General features: G+C 36.4%; 1 protein-coding gene and 1 non-coding gene across 32 annotated transcripts in view; both read right to left on the bottom strand.

The window, feature by feature from the left end:
* Nucleotides 1–21567, bottom strand: part of PCGF5 (polycomb group ring finger 5) — a 140389-nt gene that overhangs the window by 19793 nt on the left and 99029 nt on the right. For all 31 annotated transcript variants that reach the window (XM_058298746.1, XM_058298747.1, XM_058298749.2 and 28 more), the window contains one exon: nucleotides 1160–1258. In XM_058298746.1, coding sequence (XP_058154729.1) covers nucleotides 1160–1258 — 99 coding nt within the window. The remainder of the gene's footprint in view (nucleotides 1–1159; nucleotides 1259–21567) is intronic.
* LOC111761790 (small nucleolar RNA SNORA77) lies at nucleotides 12662–12787 on the bottom strand. Its single transcript, XR_002795051.1, has one exon. It is a non-coding gene; the product is annotated as a small nucleolar RNA SNORA77 (small nucleolar RNA).

Raw genomic sequence — 21567 nt, 5'->3', positions numbered from 1 at the left:
TTAAAAGAAATAGAAGTATACATAGTATCTGGCAAGAAGAGAATAAAGTACAAAATGAAATCATAGGAACAATTTCATTTTCTATTTTCCACTGTAATTGTATTTATTCATCTTTTACTTGAACTAAGTATTCAAGGCTTTGAAATTTAACATTCACAAATTTTTCTTATTTTGATAAAAACTCATGTCTCTGGAAACTGTTTTATACCTGTAGGACAAAACCATAATAAAAATTAATTTTTAAGGAAGAATTGTTAGTCCATTTGAGACTAATTTTAAAATAAGTTCAGCATCAGATGCTTCTTCGAAATATAGACTTAATTCTTGTTAATGCCTATGGTTCAAATCCTATCACATTTTGTTTCTCCTCTGAGTACTGTTCATGATATTACTGGAATCATGAACTGATATCTGGTAAGCCAAAAAAACTATGCGGTCTTTGATACCTTAGTTTATAAGAAACTAATCCTAGTTTTTAGTTTTCAAGATGCTACCACCAAAACCTAAAAGGGAGGTAGGACAGAATAATAAAAGTTGTAAGACTGCCATTTGGGCAGCTGAGAAATGGTAGCCACGTTTCCCTTATGTTACAACCTTACCTCTAGGGTAACAAACATGCACTAAACACTGGATACATTACAAGCTATGCTGTGATCAGAGCAATATAACTGCTGTATAGAAACTGGTAAGCAGCATTTATACAAACAAAGTCATGGTACTCATATGAAATCCCTTCTGATAAAAGGCAATGTTTTGCACTGTGAAAAAAACTGTCTATAAAGAATTGGTAATAATGGCCCTCAAGGGTCTCAGATAAAAAAACAGCACAACCTAAAGCATGTTTGCATAGAAGAAAAAAGAATCCACTGAAAAGGGCTATTTATTTTGAGAATAATTATTGTATATTCTTTAAGTATTTCCTCTAATTATAAAGCATATGATGAAGTAGCATCATGTTTTACTCAGGATATGCTAAATTACAAAATATTTATTATATAAATAGAATATTACATTCTGTGAAATTGTTAATATAAAAATAACCAAAGTTTACACAAAAAATAATTTGAATGTATTCTGTTAATTTTCTCTTCTTTTGTTAGAATTTTAATGCAGATGCTAATTATCAAGATATTCAAGGTCAGGTATTTTTTTAACTTACCTCATAAGAACTTGGAAGTTTTAGTTTTAAACTTAGAAATTTTTTAATAGTTCCCACAGTCACACGTGTAGAACATCGGATGAATTTCTTCATTAAACCCTAAAGTAAAAAAAAAGATTACTGGCTAAAGTATCTTAGTTTTTATGAAACCAAAGGTATTGTAGCAGTTTGATATAATTGATGAATTCCAAAAAGAAATATTGGATTATGCTTGTACTCTGATCTGTACCTGGGCATAGATTGAGTTATGATTAGGGCTTTGCATCTCCACCCCTTGGTGGGTGGGGACTCACAGATAAAAGGCATGGTGAAGAACAGAGTTGGGGATTTCTTATGTTAGAGTTTGGTGCTGAAGACCCGGGAAGTCAGCACCCAGAGGAAAGAGAAGCCAGCACCAGGAAGGAAGGAAACTTGAACCTAGAGAAATTCAAGTCCCAGGAACGTAGGAACCCAGGAACCCTGAACCCTTGCAGATGATGTCAGCCATCTTGTTCCAAATAGACTTTGGTGAGGCAAGTAACTTATGCTTTATGGCCTAGTATCTGTAAGCTCCTTCCCCAAATAAATACCCTTTATAAAAACCAACCAGTTTCTGGTATTTTGCATGAGCACCCCTTTGGCTGACTAATACAGGTGTCACTTCTACCATCATTTTGAATAATTTCAAATGTATTCTGAAAAAGTTTCAACTTTCAGGTCTTTGAGTAAAAATTGCTTAATTCTTATATACTTACATGACATTCTTTAAGAATGTACTATCATGTGAGATTTGGACTCAGATGTGACTTCTCTACACATGCCTCTTCTGTCCCTTTTACTTGAACGTATAGTTGATGCTGGAGTTGGCAGGTGTATATCCAAGAGACTTGAATCTCTGGGCTGTCCATGTGCCAGCTGGGCCCTGAGACTCAGTGGAATTCCAATCCTACTCTCTACTTCAATGGATTCACTAACAAGGAGGTGAGGATAGACAACCACCACACCACAGAACTGAGAGCATCTACAACTGCAAGTAAGAGAGTCCAACCCATCAGCCATATGGGATCAAAGCCCCTCTCAATTAGAGGTGGAGAAGGCATCACCACCCCAGAATCCTCAGAATTGGGGAATAAAATATAGACTAGAGTGGTATTCTACTATAGACTTATTGTGATTCTCGCAATGGAAGAAATTATGTCACTGATGTGGGGACAATGGCCACTGGAGGTGCTAAAGGCAGGAAGAGGGAAAAAGAGGTGTAATATGGGGGCATTTTCAGGACTTGGAATTGCCCTGAATGACACTGCAACAACCGATACAGGCAATTATATATCCTGCCATAATCTACAGAATTGAATGGGAGAGTATGTAAACTACAATGTAAACTATAATCCCTGCTTAGTGGCAATGCTCCAAAATGTGTTCATCAATTGCAATGAATGTACCGTATTAATGAAAGAAGTTGTTAATGTGGGAAAAACGGGAGGTGTGGGGAGTGAGGCAAATGGGAATTCCTTATATTTTTTTATGTAACATTTTATGTAACCTATCTTTTAAAAATAAATTTAAAAAAACAAAATAAAATAAAATAAAAAAAGAATGTACTATCATGTGTACTAGGAAATTCTTGACAAATAAGACAAAAATATTTGCACACCTCCTAAACTTTTTGGCAAAGAACATATCTTAAGTCTAAGTGAAAATAACAAAAGAAAAGTCATGAAAAGCATATAAAATATTTCATTATATAATACCACTTCTGAAAGTATTAGGAGCATTTTATAAAACAGATCTCAAAACTTTAAAATAATATTAAAAAAAAAAACACAGTTATTTCAAATGGGTTGCTGAGAAGCCTACAGTTCAAAGGAGAGAGGCCAGCTGGGCCTCAATATGCTTGGCAACTATAAGTTGAGTTGTATAGACCCACAGTTGGGGAGAATCAGATCCAGAGTCTGATGGGCTGTAGCAGTAATTTATTGGAAAAACTGGAAAAGATGTTTTGCCTTGCTTTTTTTAATTTGTAAATGATTCACTCTGTAAGCTTAAATATGACTTAAACATAAGGGCCTATTCAGACTGGACATCCAAACTGAAAATGAGTCAAACATGAACCAATTTGTGAAACAAAATTACATTCCACAACCATAAAGGTGATTTGAATACTTTAAAAATACTATCACCACCAAAACAGCCAGCAAATCCTTCAAAGAATAAAGCATTAAAACAGTGAAAAAAATAAAGAATTGTTCCTATTTTATATGTTAAGGAAATGAAGTCAACAATCTGGAAATGTTTTAAGTTCACGAAATTAAGAAAAAAACTATCCAGTCAACATTAGGAAGTATTTCCTAGCAAAGAAACCAGTCTAAAATGATACTTGGTCGGGCCCACTGGATGGAATGGAGGAGAGTATGGGCCATGATGTGAATCATTGTCTATGAGGTGCAGAGGTGCCCAAAGATGTACTTACCAAATCCAATGGATGTGTCATGATGATGGGAACGAGTGTTGTTGTTGGGGGGAGGGGGGGAGGGGGGGGGTGGGGTTGAATGGGACCTCACATATATATTTTTAATGTAATATTATTACAAAGTCAATTAAAAAAAAAAACAAACAAAAAAAAATAAAATGATACTTGGTCAAAAGCCACATAAAGTATCCATTAAAAGAAAGAAACTAGAAGTAAAAAATGACACCTAAAGCAAAACAGCCTCTACCCATTTCATGGAAAACTGATGTCCTAGACAGAGAACATGAAAACAAAGGGATAGATGTACAAGCTGATCTTTCCTCTGTTATCTGTTGGCATGATCTCATACTCCCCAAGATTCCTATAATTCTCTTGCTCCACACATAGCTGAGAAGTCCCAGTTAAGTCAGAGGATAATATGAAGGACTGGAAGACCCTTTATGTCTTTTCATCTGCAGAAAAATATCAAGTTGTTCAAAGAACCTGCAGAAATTATCTCAGTATCACTACTCATAATCGTTCAGAAATTATGAATAATTATAGAGATGTCAGAAGAGTCGAGATTTTTTAAACTAAGAAAAGCTTGCTTACAGAGTTTATAATTCAATAAAACTTGATATCAATCTCTAACAAAATTTCAAACTGGATTAATTAATAGTTGGTTTGTGAGTAATGAGAAAACAGAACTCTAATGATTGTGTTTTCTCTCTGTATGATTAATCTCACTCTGTTTCTTAGCTAGATACACCTGGGAATTGCTGTACATATCTCTGAAAGGCAAATGACACATTTTAAGAAGGGCAATGACAAGAGTGCTCAGAAGATGAGGAAGATGGTGGGGAGAACCTTAAAGAGATGACTCTTAGAGCAGTTCCTTCCCTGCCATTTTCATTTGATGACATGCATGGAAAATAAAAACATTTGTACTACAAACTCGGGGTAAAGGGAGGCTGCTACCAGAAGCAGCCAATGTCTAGCCCAGTTCCTGCCCAGCTGCCCAAAGGAGACAACATTTCAGTCATATCTGTATTTCATTCCTGCAGCAGCACACTGACTGAGAAACTTACCATTTGAGATAAACATGGTAGTTATTTTTAAATATTTGAGGAAATACTACATGGAAAAAAGTTTTTTTGTGTTTCAAGAATGGTACTCTTAATTTCCACAGCACGATCCACCCCCCCATGCCGCCTTTGCCTTTTGCCCTGTTCCTTCCAACTCAGCCATAAAAGGAATAATTCATAAAAGGTTCCTTTCTACTTCCAAGTGGGGTACTGGAGGCTTTTAAAAATTCTTTATTCTTTTGTTTCAGAAGAGTTTAAAAGGCTAGATCTTAAATCAAACAGGGACCATATAGCAAGTTAGGTGGGTTTCCTGTTCTTCCAGGACTCAGTTCAACTTCTAGTCCTCATGATAAGGATTCTTGACTTTTTTCTTTTTTAACCCAAACCCTTTACAATGTTTTCCTGTCTTCAGAATGGTCTGGCTAGTATCTCCATCAGACTAAGCAACTGCCAAGCCTGACTTTTTAAAAAATGAGATATAGTTTATATACCGTAAAGTTCACCATTTAAAACTTACAACTCAGTCGTTTTTAGTGTATTCACAAAGTTGTGCAATCACCATTATCTAATTCCAAAATATTTTCATAACCCTAAAAAGATACTCCATTAGCAGTCACCCTTTTATTCTCCCTCCCCAAGCTCCTGGCAATCACTAATTTACTATGTATAAGTTTGCCTATTCTAGACATTTCATGTAAATGGAGTCACATAACAAAAGTCCTTTGGGTCTGGTTTCTTTCAATTAGCATAATGTTTTCAAGGTTCATCTATTTTGGAACATGTATCAGAACTTAATTCCTTTTTATGACTGAATAATATTCTAATGCATGGCTACATCACATTTTCTTTATTCATCTGTATGGACATTTGGGTTTTTTCTACTTTTTGGTTATTACAAATACTACTACTTTAAAACTTTCTTTTACAAGTTTTTACATGAACATATGTTTTCAATTCTGTGGATATACCTAGGAGTGGAGCTGCTGGGTTATACAATAACTCTATGTTCCACTTTTTGAGGAACTGCCAAATTATTTTCTACAGCAGTTATATCATTTCACATCTGCAACAGCAAAGGATGAGGGCGAGTTCCTATTTCTCCACATTCTTGCTAAAACTTATAAATTTAATTTTTTGTTGTCATTAATTATAGCCATGCTAGGTGTGAAGTATATTTTTTAAATTTGCATCTCCCTAATAACTAAAACATCTTTACCATGAACTTACTGGCCACTTGTTGATCTGTGGAGAAATTGCTATTCAAATCCTTTGCTCATTTTTAAATTAGATTCTTTGTATTTTTTAATTACAATTTTTTGCCAGAGAAGTTGTAGGTTTATAGAAATACCATGCATAGAATATAAAAAATAAATTCCCATATACCACCTTATTGTTAACCACTTGGATTAATGATGTACAGTTTTTACAATTCATGGGACAACATTTTTATAAATGTACTATTAACTAGAGTTCTTAATTTACAATAGGGTTCACAAAGTTGTACTGTCCTACATGTTATTTGTCTTTTAGTTTTTATTATAATTAAATACATACAAACTAGGATTTCCCCTTCTTACACACTCACGTATATAACTCAGTGCTGTTAATTACATTCACTATATTGTGCTAACATCACCACCACCCATTACCAAAACTTTACAATCTACCCCAATAGAAACTGCAAATAATTTAAGCATTAACTCCCCATTCTTTACGTCCAACCCAACCCCTGGTAACCTTTATTCTAGATTTTGACTTTGAGAATGTTTATTCTAATTATTTCATATCAGTGAGATCATACATTGTTCTTTTATGTCTGGCTTATTTTATTCAACATGATGTCTTCAAGGAACATTTTTGTTCTTGCATGAATCAAAACTTCATTGCTTTTTTAATTATTTTTTTAAATATTACATTCAAAAAAATGTGAGGTCCCCATATACCTCCCACCCCCCTCACCCCACTCCTACCACATCAACAACCTCTTTCATCATTGTGGGACATTCAATGCATTTGTTGAATACATTTTGGAGCACTGCTGCACCACATGGATAATGGTTTACATTGTAGTTCACTCTCTCCCAGTCCACTCAGTGGGCTATGGCAGGACATACAATGTCCAGTAACTGTCCGTGTAGTACCACCCAGGACAACTCCAAGTCCTGAAAATGCTCCATCACATCTCTTCTTCCCACTCCCTACCCTCAGCAGCTACTGTGGCCACTTTTTCCACATCAATGCTACAATTTCTTCCATTACTAATCACAATATTTCCATAGTAGAATATCAGTAAGTCCACTCTAGTCCATACTCTATTCTTCCATCCTGTGGACCCTGGGATGGTTATGTCCACTCTACCTCTATATCAAGAGGAGGCTTAGATTCCACATGGATGATGGATGCAATTCTCCTGCTTGCAGCTGTAGGCACTCTTGGCTCCCTGGTGTGGTGGTTGACCTTCTTCACCTCCCTGTTAGCTGGCCGGGTTGAGTCAGGCCTTCATTGCTTTTTAATGCTGAATAATATTCCCTTGTATGTAGAGACCACATTTTATTTATCCATTCATCAGTTGATGACCATTGGGGTTGCACCTATTCTTTGGCAATTGTGAATAACACTGCTATGAACATTGGTGTGCAAATATCTCAGATCCTTCTTTCAAGGTGTTGGTGGAGGGGTGATGTATGGGAATTCTGCATGTTATGCATAATTGTTTTGTAAACTACCATCTTCTAATAATATATATGTGTGTGTATGTGTGTGTGTATTTGCAAGTGTATGACTTGCACAAGGAAGCAGTTTAACTAGAAAGCCTGGGTATATTAGTTAGCCAAAGGGGTGAAGATGCAAAGTACAAGAACTTTGCTGGCTTTTATAAAGGGTATTTTTTGGGGGTAGAAGCTTACAGTCACAAGGCCCTAAAGAGTTCAACTCAAGGTACCATAAGAGGTACTTTCTCATCCAAAGTCACTGGACATGTGTTGGAGCAAATGGCAGGTGATGTTTGAGAGGGTTCAGCCTTCCTTCTTCCTCTTAAGGCTCCATGGTCCTAGGATGTTTCAGTCTCAGTCGTGGACTGGCATAAAGCTTGTCACTCTCCCTGGGTGTCATTTCTTTCTGGGCTCAGCTGCTCTGGTCTCTCCACAAGGTGAGCTGTAGACTACCAGGCTCATCTCTCTTCCTGGGGCCTCTGCCATGTTTAATGAGCTGTCTCTCTTCCTCTAGGTCTTCTTCTCTGTGTATTTACTTCCTTGTGAGCATCTTTTTTATTATCAAGAGGGTTAGGACTCAACACAGTTGCACTCTAATGACAAGGCTAGATCAGAGACCAAGTCTTAACATAATTTAATCAGATGTCTCAACCGAATCTAATTCAATCAAAGGGTTATCATACCAGTGGAACTGACCAGTTTACAAACATAATCTAAATTTTTTTTGGAACTCATAAATAACATCAAACTGCTACTGCTACACTGGATCTTCATTTTATGTTATCTATACATAATCAGAAAAAATATTTTCTAAATGAAGATGTGAAATAATTTTTTAAAGATAATCCTTAAAAAAATCAATTAGCCATAGATGTTAAAGTCTATTTCTGAACTTTCATTTCGAATTTGATTCTATTGATCCATATATCTATCCTTGTACCACTACCAACTGTTTTGACCACTGTATTTGTAATAAGTTTAAAGTCAGGAAGTGCCTCCAACTTGGTCCTTCTCTTTCAAGATGTTTTTAGCTATTCAGGACCCCTTACTCTTCCAAATAAATTTGATAATTGGATTTTTCACTTCTGCAAAGTAGGCTATTGGAATTTTGATAGGGATTGTGTTCAATATGTAAATCATTTTGGGTAGAACTGACATCTTGACAATATTTTGTTTTCTAATCCATGATCATGAAAAGTCCTTCCATATATTTAGATCTTTTTGATTCCTTAGCAAAATTTGTAGTTTTCTGTGTATGGGGTCCTTTATATCCTTTGGTAAACTGTTATGAGTCATTTAATTCATTTAGTTGCTATTGTAAATGAAATTTTTTTTCTTGATTTTCTCCTTAGATTGCTCATTGCTAGTGTACAGAAACACTACTGATTTTATCTTATACCCCACAACTTTGCTGAACATGTTTATTAGTTATAGCAGCTTTAAAATTTTCAGGACTTTCTATATAAAGGATCATATCATCTGCAAATAGGTAAAGTTTTATTTCTTCCTTCCAATATGAATGCCTTTAGTTTCTTTTACTTACCTAATTGCTCTGGCAAGTACTTTTAGTACAATGTTGAATGACAGTGGTGACAGTGTGCATCATTGTATTGTTCCTAATCTTAGAGAGAATGCTTTCATGAAGTCTTTCACATTTAAGCAGGGTGTTAGCTTGAGCTCTTCATATATGTCCTTTATCAGGTTGAGGAAGTTTTCTTCTACTCCTAGTGTTCTAAGTGTTTTCATTTAGAAAGGGTGCTGTATTTTGTCAAATGCCTTTTCTGCATCATAACTACATCATGAAGTTATTTTCCTTCATTCTGTTAATGTGGAGTATTACATTAATTTGTTTTCTAAAACTGAGCCACCTTTGCATATACAGAGATAAATACCCATGGTATATAATTCTTTTAATGTGCTGTTGGATTTCATTTGCTAGTAGTCTGTTGAGGGTTTTTGCCTTTATATTCATAAGAAAAATTGATCTGTAACTTTCTTTTATTGTAGTACCTTTATCTGGCTTAGTTATGAGGGTGATCTTGGCTTCATAGAATGAGTTAGGTAGTTTTCCCTCCTCTTTGATTTTATGGAAGAGTTTGAGCAGGATTGGTATTAGTTTTCCTTGGAATGTTCAGAAGAATTCACCTATGATGCCATCTGCTCCTGGGCTTTTATTTTTTGGGAGGTTTGTGATGACTGACCTGATATCTTTACATGTAACTAGTGTGTTGAGATCTTTTCTTATTTTCCCCGAGTCAGTATAGGCTATCTATGTGTTTCTAGAAATTTGTCCATTTTAAATAGATTGACTCATTTTTTGGGATACAGTTGTTCAGAGCATCCTCTTATGAGCCTTTATATTTCTGTGGGGTCAATAGTAATGCCCCCTTCTCCATTTCTGATTTATTTATTTGCATCTTCTCCCTTTTTTTTTTTTTGTCAGTCTAGCTAAAGGTTTAACAATTTTATCTTTTCAAAGAACCAATTTTTGGTTTTGTTAGTGCTCTCTATTGCTTTTTTATTCTCTATTTCATTTATTTCTGTCCTAATCTGTTATTTCTTTCCTTCTGCTTGTTTTGGGATTTGCTGGGCTTTTTTCCCTAGTTCCTCCCAGGTGTGCAGTTAGGTCTTTGATTTTAGCTCTTTCTTTTTTTTAATGTAAGAAGGGCTATAAATTTCCTTCTTAGCACCACCTTCACTGCATACCATAAGTTTTGATATGGTGTGCTCTCATTTTCATTCATCTCAAGATATTTACCAATTTCCCTAGTAATTTCTTCTTTGACCCAATGATTAAGAGTGTGCTATTTAACTTCCATGTATTTGTTGATCTTCCAGTTCTCTGCTTGTTATTGATTTCCTGCTTCATTCCATTGTAGTCAGAGATTATACTTTGTATAACTTCAATCTTATGAAATTTATTAACACTTATGCCCAACATGTAGTCTATTCTGCACTTGAGAAGAATGTACATCCTGCTGTTTCAGGTTGCTATGTTCTGTATATCTCTATTAGGTCTAGTTCATTTATTATATTATTCAAGTTCTCTGTTTACTTATTGATTTCTTTGTACATGTTCTATCTATTGATGAGAGTGGTGTAATGAAGTCTCCAATAATTACTGTAGATGTGTCTATTTCTCCCCTCAGTTGTGCTGTGTTTGCCTTGTGTTTTGGCGAACCCTGGTTAGGTGAATAATTTATCATTGCTATTACTTGGTGGGTTGACCTTTTTATTAAACTATAGCGTCCTTCTTTGCCTCTTATAACCTAGTCTATGACAAAGAATATTTTGTCCAATTTTAGTTGAGATACCCCAGTTCTTTTTTTCATTACTATTTGCATGCATTATCTTTTTCCAACCTTTCATTTTCAACCTATTTGTGTCTTTGGTCTAAGGTAAATCTCTTGTAAACAACATATAGTTGGATTACACTTTTTACCCCCTCCATTCTGCCAATCTGTCTTTTTGCTTCTTTTATTAGAGAAGTTGTGGGTTTACAGAACAATCATGCAGAAAATACAGGATTCTCATAACCACCCTATCACCAACACCTTGCATTGGTTGGTGTGGAACATTTGTTACAATTGATGATAGCACATTTTAAAATATGTACTATTAGTTAAAGACCATGGTTTAACATAGGGCTTATTGTTGGTGTAGTGCAGTTCCATGGATTTTAATAGATCATTGTTACCATATATACAATCTAATATTTCTGCTTTTAATCATATTCAGATAACATATTTCAGTGCTGTTAACTGCATTCATCATGTTGTGCTACTATCCCCACCGTCCATCATGAAAACATTTACAAAATTCCAAATAAGAATCCTGTACATTTTAAGCCTTAAATTCTTATTCCCTATCACCACCCCATCCCATGGAAACCCTATATTCCAGATTTTAACTCTATGAGCTATTCTAATAGTTTCAAAATAGGAAGATCATATAGTATTAGTGATTTTATGTCTGGCTTATTTCACTCAACATGGTATCTTCAAGGTTCATCCATATTGTCACTTGTTATCAGGACTTCATTCTTTTCATGGCTGAATAACACTCCCTTGTGTGAAGATACCACATTTTATTTATCCATTCATCAGTTGATGAACACGTGCGCTGCTTCCATCTTTTGGTAATTGTGAATAATGCCACTACACACATCAGTGCACAAATATCTAAGTCCCTGCTTTCAACCTTTAGGGGTATAAACCAAGTAGTGGGATTGCTAGGTCATATGGAAGTGCTATACTTAGCTTTCTAAGGAGCCTCAAAACTCTCTTCCACAGTGGCTGTCCCATTTTACATTTGCACCAGCAACAAATGAGTGTTCTAGTTCTCTGCATCCTCTCCAACACTTGTTTTTTTTTTTTTTAAACAGCAGCCATTTTAATGGGTGTGAAATGTTATTGCATTTTTCAAAAAACAAATCAATTTTACTGAGACATTTAATAAAGCATAAATCCATCCAAAGTGTACAATTAATGGTATTCAGTATAATCACAGTTGTGCATTCATCACTTCAGTCATTTTTGAGCATTTTCATTATTCCAGTAATACAATAATAATAATGTTAAAAAACAAAAACCTAACAAACATCATGGTGCTTTTGATTTGCATTTCCCTGTTGGCTAATGATGTTGAGCATCTTTTCATGTACTTTCTGGCTATATGTATATCTTCTCTAGAGAGAAGTCTGTTAAAGTCTTTTGCCCATTTTTTAACTGGATTGTCTTTTTGTTGTTAAATTGTAGGATTTTCATATATATACTGGATATTAATCCTTTATCAGATATGTAGTTTCAAAATATATTTTCCCACTGTATAGGTCAGGGGTTCCTAACCACGAGTCTGTGAGCTTGAATTGAAATTAAAAACAAACCATTATTCTTGTGGGGATGTGTTGATGCTGGTGTTATATATTTATATTTTTAAAATAATACACAGTATAGTGTGCACTTAGTAAGGGTTTTCACTTGACTGGCAAAGGGGTCTGTGGAACAAAAAAAGGTTTAGAACACCTGATACAGGTTGTCTTTTTGCTTTCATGATAAAGTCCTTGGAGGAACAAAAGTTTCTGACGAGGTCTGATACATTTTTTTTCTTTTGTTGATTGTGCTTTGGGTATAAAGTCTAAGAAACCACTGACCAACACAAGGTCCTAAAGATGGTTCCTATGATTTCTTCCAGGAGACTGATAGTTCCAGCTCTTATATTAAGGTCTTAATGCATTTTGAGTTGATTTATTTTTTTTAATTTTTAAAATTTTTTTACCACTGTCCCCGGCCAGCTGCAGTGCCATCAACAGGTCGAGGCCCACACGGCGGCCAGATGTTTCTCTGGCAGATGAAAAAAGCACCCAGACTGGGGCTGCTGTTGGAATGCAGAGTGAGTCTGCAAGTGAGTTGATTTTTGTACATGGGGTGAGGTAGGGGTCCTTCTACTTCTGTCTGCAAATAGATATTCAGTTTCTCAGCACCATTTGTTAAAGAGACTGTTCTTTCCCAATTGAGAGGTCCCTGCCACCTTGTCAAAACTCCCTTGGCCATAAATAGGAGATTTCTGAGCTCTCAATTCTTATCCCATTGGTCTCTATGTCTGTCCTTGTGCCACTACTCTGCTGTTTTGATTATTGTGGCTTTGGAATAAGTTTTAAGATCATTAAGTGTGAGTTCGCCAAATTTTTTCTTCTTTTTTAAGTTGGCATTACCTACTAGGGGCCCCTTACCCTTCCATATAAATTTGATGATTGGCTTTTTCATTTCTGCAAAGAAGCTTGTTAGATTTTTAAAACTGGGATTGTACAGAATTTAAAAATTGCTTTGGGTAGTTTTCATCCTAACAATATTCAGTCTTCCAATCATAGAATATCCTTCCATTTAAATAGGTCTTCTTTAATTTTTTTGAGCAATGTTTTATGGATTTCTGAATACAAGTCCTTTAATTCCTTGGTTAGATTTATTCCTAGATATTTGATTCTTTTAGTTGCTATTGTGAATGGAATTTTCTTAATTGTTTCTTCACTGCTTGTGAATAGCAAGACTTGATTTTTGGGTATTCATCTTGTACTCTGTCACTTTCCTGAATTCACTTATTATTATAGCTCTAAGAACATTGTTATGCTCCTATAAATAGAAAATCCTGAAAAGTCCATATCATCTGCAAATAAGTTTAACTTCTTCCTTTCCAACGTGGATGCCTTTAATTTCTTTTTCTTACCTAACTGCTAAGGTAAATACTTCCAGTACAATACTGCATTGCACTGGTAACCGTAGGCATTCCTGTATTCTTCCAAATCTTAGAGGGAATGCTTTCAGTCTTTCGAATTTAAGTAGTGTGTTAGCTTGAGCTTTTCGTATGTCCTTTACTAGGTTGAGGAAGTTTTCTTCTATTCTTAGTGTTCTAAGTGTTTTCATCAAGAAAGGTGCTGTATTTTGTCAAATGTCTTTTCTGCATTAACTGAGATGTTTGAGTTTATTTTCCTTCATTCTGTTAATGTGGAGTATTACAATAATTGAGTTTTTATGAACCAACCTTGCCAACCAGGGTTAAATCCCCCTTGATCATGGTGCACACTTCTTTTAATATGAGTTGGCTTTGGTTCCGCTAGGATTTTGTTGAGGTTTTGCTTCTGTATTCATAAGAGATACTGGTCTTTAGTTTTCTTTTTCCTGGGATATTTATCTGGTTTAGGTATGAGGGTGATGTTGGCCTCATAGAATGAGTTAGGGAGTGTCCCCTCCTCTTGAATTGTTCAGAATGGAAGTTGTCTTGTTGGAATGTTTGGTAGAATTCCCCTGTGAAACCAGCTGGTCCTGAGCTTTTCTTTGTTGAGAGGTTTTTGATTACTGATTCAATGTCTTTACTAGTAACTGTATTGTTGAGCTCTTCTATTTCTTCTTGAGTCAATGTAGATAGCTTGTGTGTTTCTAAGCATTTGTCCATTTCATCTAGGCTACCTAATTTATTGACATAAGGTTCATAGTATCCACTTACAGTCCTTTCTATTTCAGTGGTGTCAGTAATAAGATCCCCCTTTTCATTTCTGATTTTCATGATTTGTATTCTCTTTTTTCTTTGTTGGTCTAGCTAAGGGTTTGTTGATCTTTTCAAAGAATCTTTTAGTTTGTCGATTTTTTCTATTGTTTGTTTTCTATTTAATTTATCTCTGCTTTCATCTTTGTCATTTTCTTCCTTCTGCTCCCTATGGGTTTAGTTTGCTCTTCTTTTTCTAGTTCTTCCAGTTTTGAGGTTAGGTATCTGATATGAAGTCATTCTTCTATTCTAACCTAAGAATTTAGAGCTATAAATTTCCCTCTTAGCACAGCCTTTGCTCTATCCATAAGATTTGATATTTTGTATTTTCATTTTCATTTGCTTCAAGATGTTTCCTAATTTCACTATTTCTCTTTAACTCACTGGGTGTTGTATAGTATGTTGTTTAATTTCCAATATTTCTGAATTTTCCCTTTCTCCCTCTGTTACTGATTTCTAGATTCGTTTAGTTGTGGTCAGACAATATGTATTGTATGACTTCAATATTTTTTAATTTATTGAGACTTGTTTTGTGACCCAACATATGGTCTATCCTGGAGAGTGATCCACATGCACTTGAGAAGAATATATATATATATTCTGTGTCAGGTACAATTGGTTTAGAGTATCATTCAGGGCCTGTACTTGCTTATTGATTTTCTACTAGATGGTCTATCCATTATTGAGAATGATGTGTTATACTTAATGATTTTCTGACTAGATGAGAATGGTGTGTTAAAATCTATTATTAATGTAGAACTGTCAATTTCTCCCTTCAAATTTGGCAGTATTTGCTACAAATATTTTTGGAGTTCTGCTGTTAGGTGCAATATATTCATAATTGTTACATCTTCCTGTTAAATTGTTCCCTTTATCAGTACATAACAGTCATCTTTGTCCCTTGTAACTTTTTTTTTAAATGATTTATTCAACCCTCCCTTCCCCCTGCCCCTCCCCCTCCCTGATGTTTTTGCTGTCTGTATCCATTTGCTGTGTGATCTTCTGTATTTATTTCTCTTTTTGGTCTTCTCATTTTTTTTCTCTTCTAGGATTCACTGGGATTCGATCCTGGGGACCTCTGTTGTGCAGAGAGGTTCCCTGTTAGCTCTGCCACCTGGGTTCCTGGTTTCTGCTGTGCTTCATCTTGACTCTTCTCTTAGTGTCTCTTTTGTTGCATCATCATTTTGCTGCATGACTCACGGGCACCGGCTCACCACGCAGGCACTCTCGCTATACGTGGGCACTCAGCTCGTCACACAGGTACTGACTTGCCACATGGGCACTGGCTCATCCAGGCATGCTTTCTCTTCTTCTTTTTCACCAGGAGACCCCAGAGATTGAACCCAGGTCCTCCCATATGGTAGGAGGAAGCCCTATCTCTTGAGCCACATCTGCTTCCCCATAACTGTTTTTTAATTAAAGTCTATTTTATCTGATATTAGTATAGCCACCCCAACTTTCTTTTGGTTACTACTTGCAATGTTTATTTTCTTCCATCTTTTCACTGTCAACCAACTTGTGTCTTTGAACTTAAGGTGAGTCTCTTGCAGAAAGCATATGGTTGGGTCATTTTTTTTTATCCATATTGCCAATATCTGCCTTTTGACTGGAAAGTTTAATACATTTACATTTAAAGTCACTACTTTTTAATAAGGGACTTCCTTCTGCCATTTTGATATTTATTTAGCCTTTGGAAATCTTATACAGAAACTTTTTTGTACCTCACTTCTGTTAAGTCTACTTTTATATTTATCTGCTGTTTAGCATATTGGATGTCTTCTCATTTCTATCTGGATATATTTTTCATCTATTTTCCTTGTAGTTACCATGTGGTTAAAATTTAACATCCTAAATATATAATATTTGGTTTGATACCAACTTAACTCCAATAGTATTCACATATACTTTTCCTATACTCCCCTTTCCAATCATTTTTTTGTACTTGTTACCACTTATATCTTCGTACATTCTATGTCTAAAACCAGATTATTCCTTTCATGTATTTGTATTTTTAGCACCTACAGGAAGGAGAGTTACATACCAAACAATACAGTAACACTGGTGTCTATAATACCCAAATGCTTCACTTTATCACAGGTCTTTATTTCTTTATGCTGCTTTAAACCACTGTCTGGTGTCCTTTCATTTCAGTCTGAAGAACTCCCTTTAGCATTGCCTACAGTGCAAGCCTAAGTAGTGATGAAATCCCTTGGCTTTAGTTTATCTGAGAAGGTCTTAATCCTTCCCTCATTTTTAAGAGTGTCTTGCTGGATATAAAATTGTTGGCTGGCAGTTGTTTTCCTTCAGCAATTTAATTACTTCAACTCACTGTCTTCTGCCTCCATAGTTCCAGATCAGAAAGCTGCACTCATTCTTACTGGGATTCCCTTGTACGTAATAGGCTGCTGCCTTTTGAAGTTTTCTCTTTTTCCTTTGCATTTGATAATGTAATTAGTGTATGGTGGGGTCTACTTTTCTTCATGCTTATCCTGTTTGGAATTCTCTAAAAGTCTTGGATGTCCATATTCATATTTTTTGCTAAGTCTAGGGAGTTCTCTATCATTATTTCTTTGACTATTCCTTCTGCCCCTTTCTTCGGATTCTGGGACTCCCATAATGCATATATTTGTGTGCTTGATGGTGTCCCATAGCTGTCTTGGGCTATTTTCACTTTTAATATTTATTTTTTCTCTCTGTTCCTCAGCCTGACACATTCAAGTGTCTTGTCTGCAGGATCACTGATTCTTTCTTTGGCCAGCTCAAATCTGCTCTTGAAACCCTCCTGGGCATTTTTCATTTCAGTTATTATATAGGTTTTCAACTCTGGTAGTTCTAGTTTGATTTCTTTTGAAAATTTCTAACTCTTTACTAAGACTCTCCTGTTGTTCATTCATTGTTCCCCTATATCCTTTTATTCTATGTACCTTCCTTCATTTCCTTTAGCATTTTTAAGGTCATTTTTTAAAAAGGCTTTGTTTGGTATTGTCCACACTCTTGTCATCTTCTTTCATTTTTATCTTCTTCCTTTGGCTGAGTCATTATTTCCCGCTTCTTTGCCCTTTACATTTTTTAAAATCTTTTAAAAAAATTTTAGATAAGCTTTTGATTATATAAATGTTACATAAAAAATATATGGGATTCCCATATACCCCACCTCTCCCACTCCCCCCACTTTTCCCCGTTAACATCTTTCATTAGTGTGGTACATTTGTTAAAACTGATAAACACATATGGAAGCAGTGCTACTAACCATGGTGTATAGTTGATGTTATAGTTTACATTTTGCACCACACAATTTTACAGGTTTTGACAAAATGTATAATGGCCTGTATCCATCACTGCAATGTCATGCAGAACAATTCCAGTGTCCCCAAAATGTCTCATGTTACACCTATTCATCCCTCTCCCTCCCCATAGAACCTCTGGTGGCCACTGACTTTATATCAATGATACAAGGTCTTCCATTCATAGAATAGTAAGTCAACTTTAGTCCATAGTTCTATTTCCCCCTCAATCTTGAGGATTTTGGGATGGTGATGCCCACTCTGTTTCTGATTGAGAGTGGGGCTTAGATCCTATGGGGCAGATGGATACTGTCTTGCTCTGTTTTTTGGGGGATGGGCACTGTCCATCACCATCCTTTTGTTAGTTGTCCCGGGTGAGTACAATGAACTGGGAAGTAGGTGTTGCAACTTTGCTGAGATTCAGAGCTCAACCAGCACATGAACAGCCCAAAGATTTAAGTCTCTGAAACATATATTTAATGAGTATACTGTTAATTATAGGTTCAAATAAAAGGGGCAGAAGAGCCATGAGTAGGGAAATTATAAATGAGTCTAACTCTGTTACTTGGGGAGCCTATTTTCCAAAGTAAGTCCCACTGACAGGGTGCCGCATTCCTGAGATTGTCTGCCCTGCCTATACTATCTAGATGCCTTTAGAGCCTTTTGAGGCAGTTTGAGGCACTTTTTACAGGGGCAATTAATGAGATCTTCCTGAGAGGTCCATAAGCAAAACCTCTAGAATGACCTCCTAGCTAACTTTGAAATCTCTTAGCCATAAAAACCCATTTGTATGTAATATTTCACCCCTTTGGTCAAGGTCTTTTTCCAAATATATTGCTGGTTGGTGCTTGGTAATAATCCCTCAATGCCAGGAAAACTCATCCTTGGGAGGTATGTCCCATGCCAGGAGGGGGAATGTAGTGCTTTTATATATGGAGTTTGGCTTAGAGAGTCCACATTTGAGCAACAAAGAGGCTTTCAGGAGACAACTCTTAGGCAATACATAATACTAGCGTAAGTTTCAATTTTACAAGAACAAGGTTTCTACAACCATCATATCAAGGACCTGGCATAATGATCTGCCCTCCTTTGCCAGGCACTGCCCATGTACTCTAGGGATTCCTGCTGCTCTGTTAGAGAATGTAGCAGGACTTCCCAGGATGGGTATTCAATATTCTTTCAGTTATTGTGTGGGTCACCACCCAGCGAGACAATGCCCTATGTGTTTTGTACCCTTTTGATGAAAGCTGTACATTTTACTGACTTAAAATGTTAACTCTGAGATTTACTCCCTGGGACATCTGCTTCTTGGTTTTGTAACCAACTGGTGATAAGACAGATTCTCTTGAGTTTCAGCCCTCCTGTCAGGAAGGTCTGCCCAAGGTGAATGCAGTGTACAGGGTTTTCTCTGTCTTTTGGGGCCTTGTCTTGTCCTGAGATTTTGCCTTTTAGTTGTTTGGAGTTTCCTGTTTATAGGAATTTGGTTGTCTCTTTTTTTTTGCCACGAGGCAGACCTCCTCCTGGGATTTGAACATGGCAGGTCTTTGTCCCAGACTATAGTTTTTTTTTCTTTTCTCCCCTCCTCCCCCTGCTGTTTTTGCTGTGTCCATTCATTGTGTGATCTTCTGTGTCTATTTCTCTTCTTGTCTTCTCTCCTCGTTTTCTCCTCTAGGATTCACTGGTATTTAATCCTGGGGACCTCTGATGTGGAGTGAGGTTCCCTGTCACTTGTGTCACTTCAGTTCCTGGTTTCTGTTGCATCTCACCTTGACTCTCCCCTTTGTGTTTTTGTTGCATCATCATCTTGCTGCGTGGCTTGCTGTGCAGGCACTGGCTCGCCATGCGGGCACTTGGCTCACCGTGCAGGCACTGGCTTGCTGTGTGGGCATGCCTTTACCAGGGGTCCTTGGGTATCAAAACTGGGTCCTTCCATATGGTAGACAGAAGCCTAATCACTTGAACCACATCCAATTCCTTATAGTTTTTTTTTTTCCCCAAATTCTACTCAATTTATTAATTTTTAAAAAAGATATTACATTAAAAAAAATATGAGGTCCCCATTCGCCCCCACCGCCCCCACCCCCTTATGGTTTTTTATACATCTTTTGTTGTCTCATGTGGTTTCTGCCTGGAGGGCAAATTCTGGGAGGAGAGTGATCCCAGAGAGGATTTTCCCCAGCCAAAACAGGCCAGGGACATATGAAGAGGGTGCAGACCAGTTCCAAGGTGCCCTAGGGAGGCTGTCAGGAAGGGTGTCAAAAGCTTCTATGGCTCCCCAAAGCTGAGCTTTCCTGGCCTGCTCAGCCAATGCAGCCCTTCACTAAATCCCTCCCCCCACCCCCTACCCCACTTCAGCAGCTGGGAGGAAGCATCTTGTTTTTAAATCTCTACCACCTCAGCCTCTGACCAGGGAGGGCTGAAACAATAGCCATGCTGCCTTTGTCTGGGGCAGGGCTGAAACAGTGGTTACCCTCTTCGCTGGTATCCAGCAATCCAAGTTCCCTAATCAAAAGCTGTAATCAGTAATTGGCTTTGTCTATCCCTCTTCTTCGGGAAGAGGATTTGTATTCTCTTTCTGTCACCAGTAGCTAGGCAGGGTCTAGATACCGCATAATAAAGGGGGACAATGAAAGAGGGGAAGAATTTAAACAAATCATAGAATTTTTTGTAGCATGTCTTTTATCAAGTGTAGGAAGTTCCCTTCTATTCCTAGTTTTTCCAAGTTTTTTTTTTTAACATGACATAGTGTTAGATTTTGTCAAATGCTTTTTCTGCATCTACTGAGATGATCATGTGGTTTTTAATCTTGTATTCTATTTATACGGTGCATTACACTGATGAATTTTCATATCTTGAACAAATCTTGTTCATTGTATATAATCCTTTACATGTGCTGCTGCAGTCAAAATGAAAGTATTTTATTCAAGATTTCTATGTCTATATTCATGAGGGATATTGGTCCATGTTTTCTTTTTATTGTGATATCCTTGTCTATTTTTGGTATCAGGGTTAATACTGGTCTCATAGCATGGATTAGAAAGTATTCCCTTCTTTTTTGTAAGAGCTTATGAAGGACTGTTGTTAATTCTTTAAGGATTTTGCACATTTCTTTGCAGCAAGATTTTTATTAGTAACTGCATGGCTTGGAGTTATGTTTCCTAGAGATACATTTCCATAATCTTTATCCATTCCTATGGGGTGAATCCACTGTAAAGAGGACTTTTGATGAGTTAAGGTGAATAAATGAATCCTATTACTAGAGGGCCTTAATCCTATTACTAGAAGCTTTATAGAGGTGGTCACAAAAAGAGAAGCCATAGGGATCTGACAGTAGCTGGTAATTAACAGGAACCAGAAGAGAAAGAAGTTGCTGCCATGTGCATTGCCATGTGATAGAAAAGTCTAGGGTGAAGGATCCCTTGGAGCTAGTTCTAGAAGAACCCAATCTTTGGGAAGGAGCAGCACCTAGTCTCATAATTGTTAGCCAACAAATTCCCATTGTGTAAGGCACCCCACTGTATGATATTTATTTTAGCAGTCGAGAAACTAAAACTTAATCTTGTGATGGGTCTATTCAAGTTTTCTAGCTATTGTTGAGTTAGTTTTGGCAGTTTGTGTCTTTCTAGGAATTTTTCCATTTCATCAAGGTTATCTACTTTGTTCATAATATTCCTTTATAATCCTCTTTATTTCTGTAAGGTTGATAAAAATGTGCCCTCTTTCATTTCTAATTTTATTGAATTGAATCTTCTCTTTTCCTTGGTCTGTCTAGCTAAAGGGTATCAATTTTGTTCATCTTTTCAAAGACAAACTATTTGTTTCTTTGATTTTTTCTATTATTTTTCTATTCTCTTTCATT

This window comes from Dasypus novemcinctus, chromosome 6 (assembly GCF_030445035.2).
Source record: "Dasypus novemcinctus isolate mDasNov1 chromosome 6, mDasNov1.1.hap2, whole genome shotgun sequence".
Lineage (NCBI taxonomy): Eukaryota > Metazoa > Chordata > Mammalia > Cingulata > Dasypodidae > Dasypus > Dasypus novemcinctus.
The sequence above is the reverse complement of the archived record's forward strand: the minus strand, read 5'-3'. Positions and strand labels throughout refer to the sequence as shown.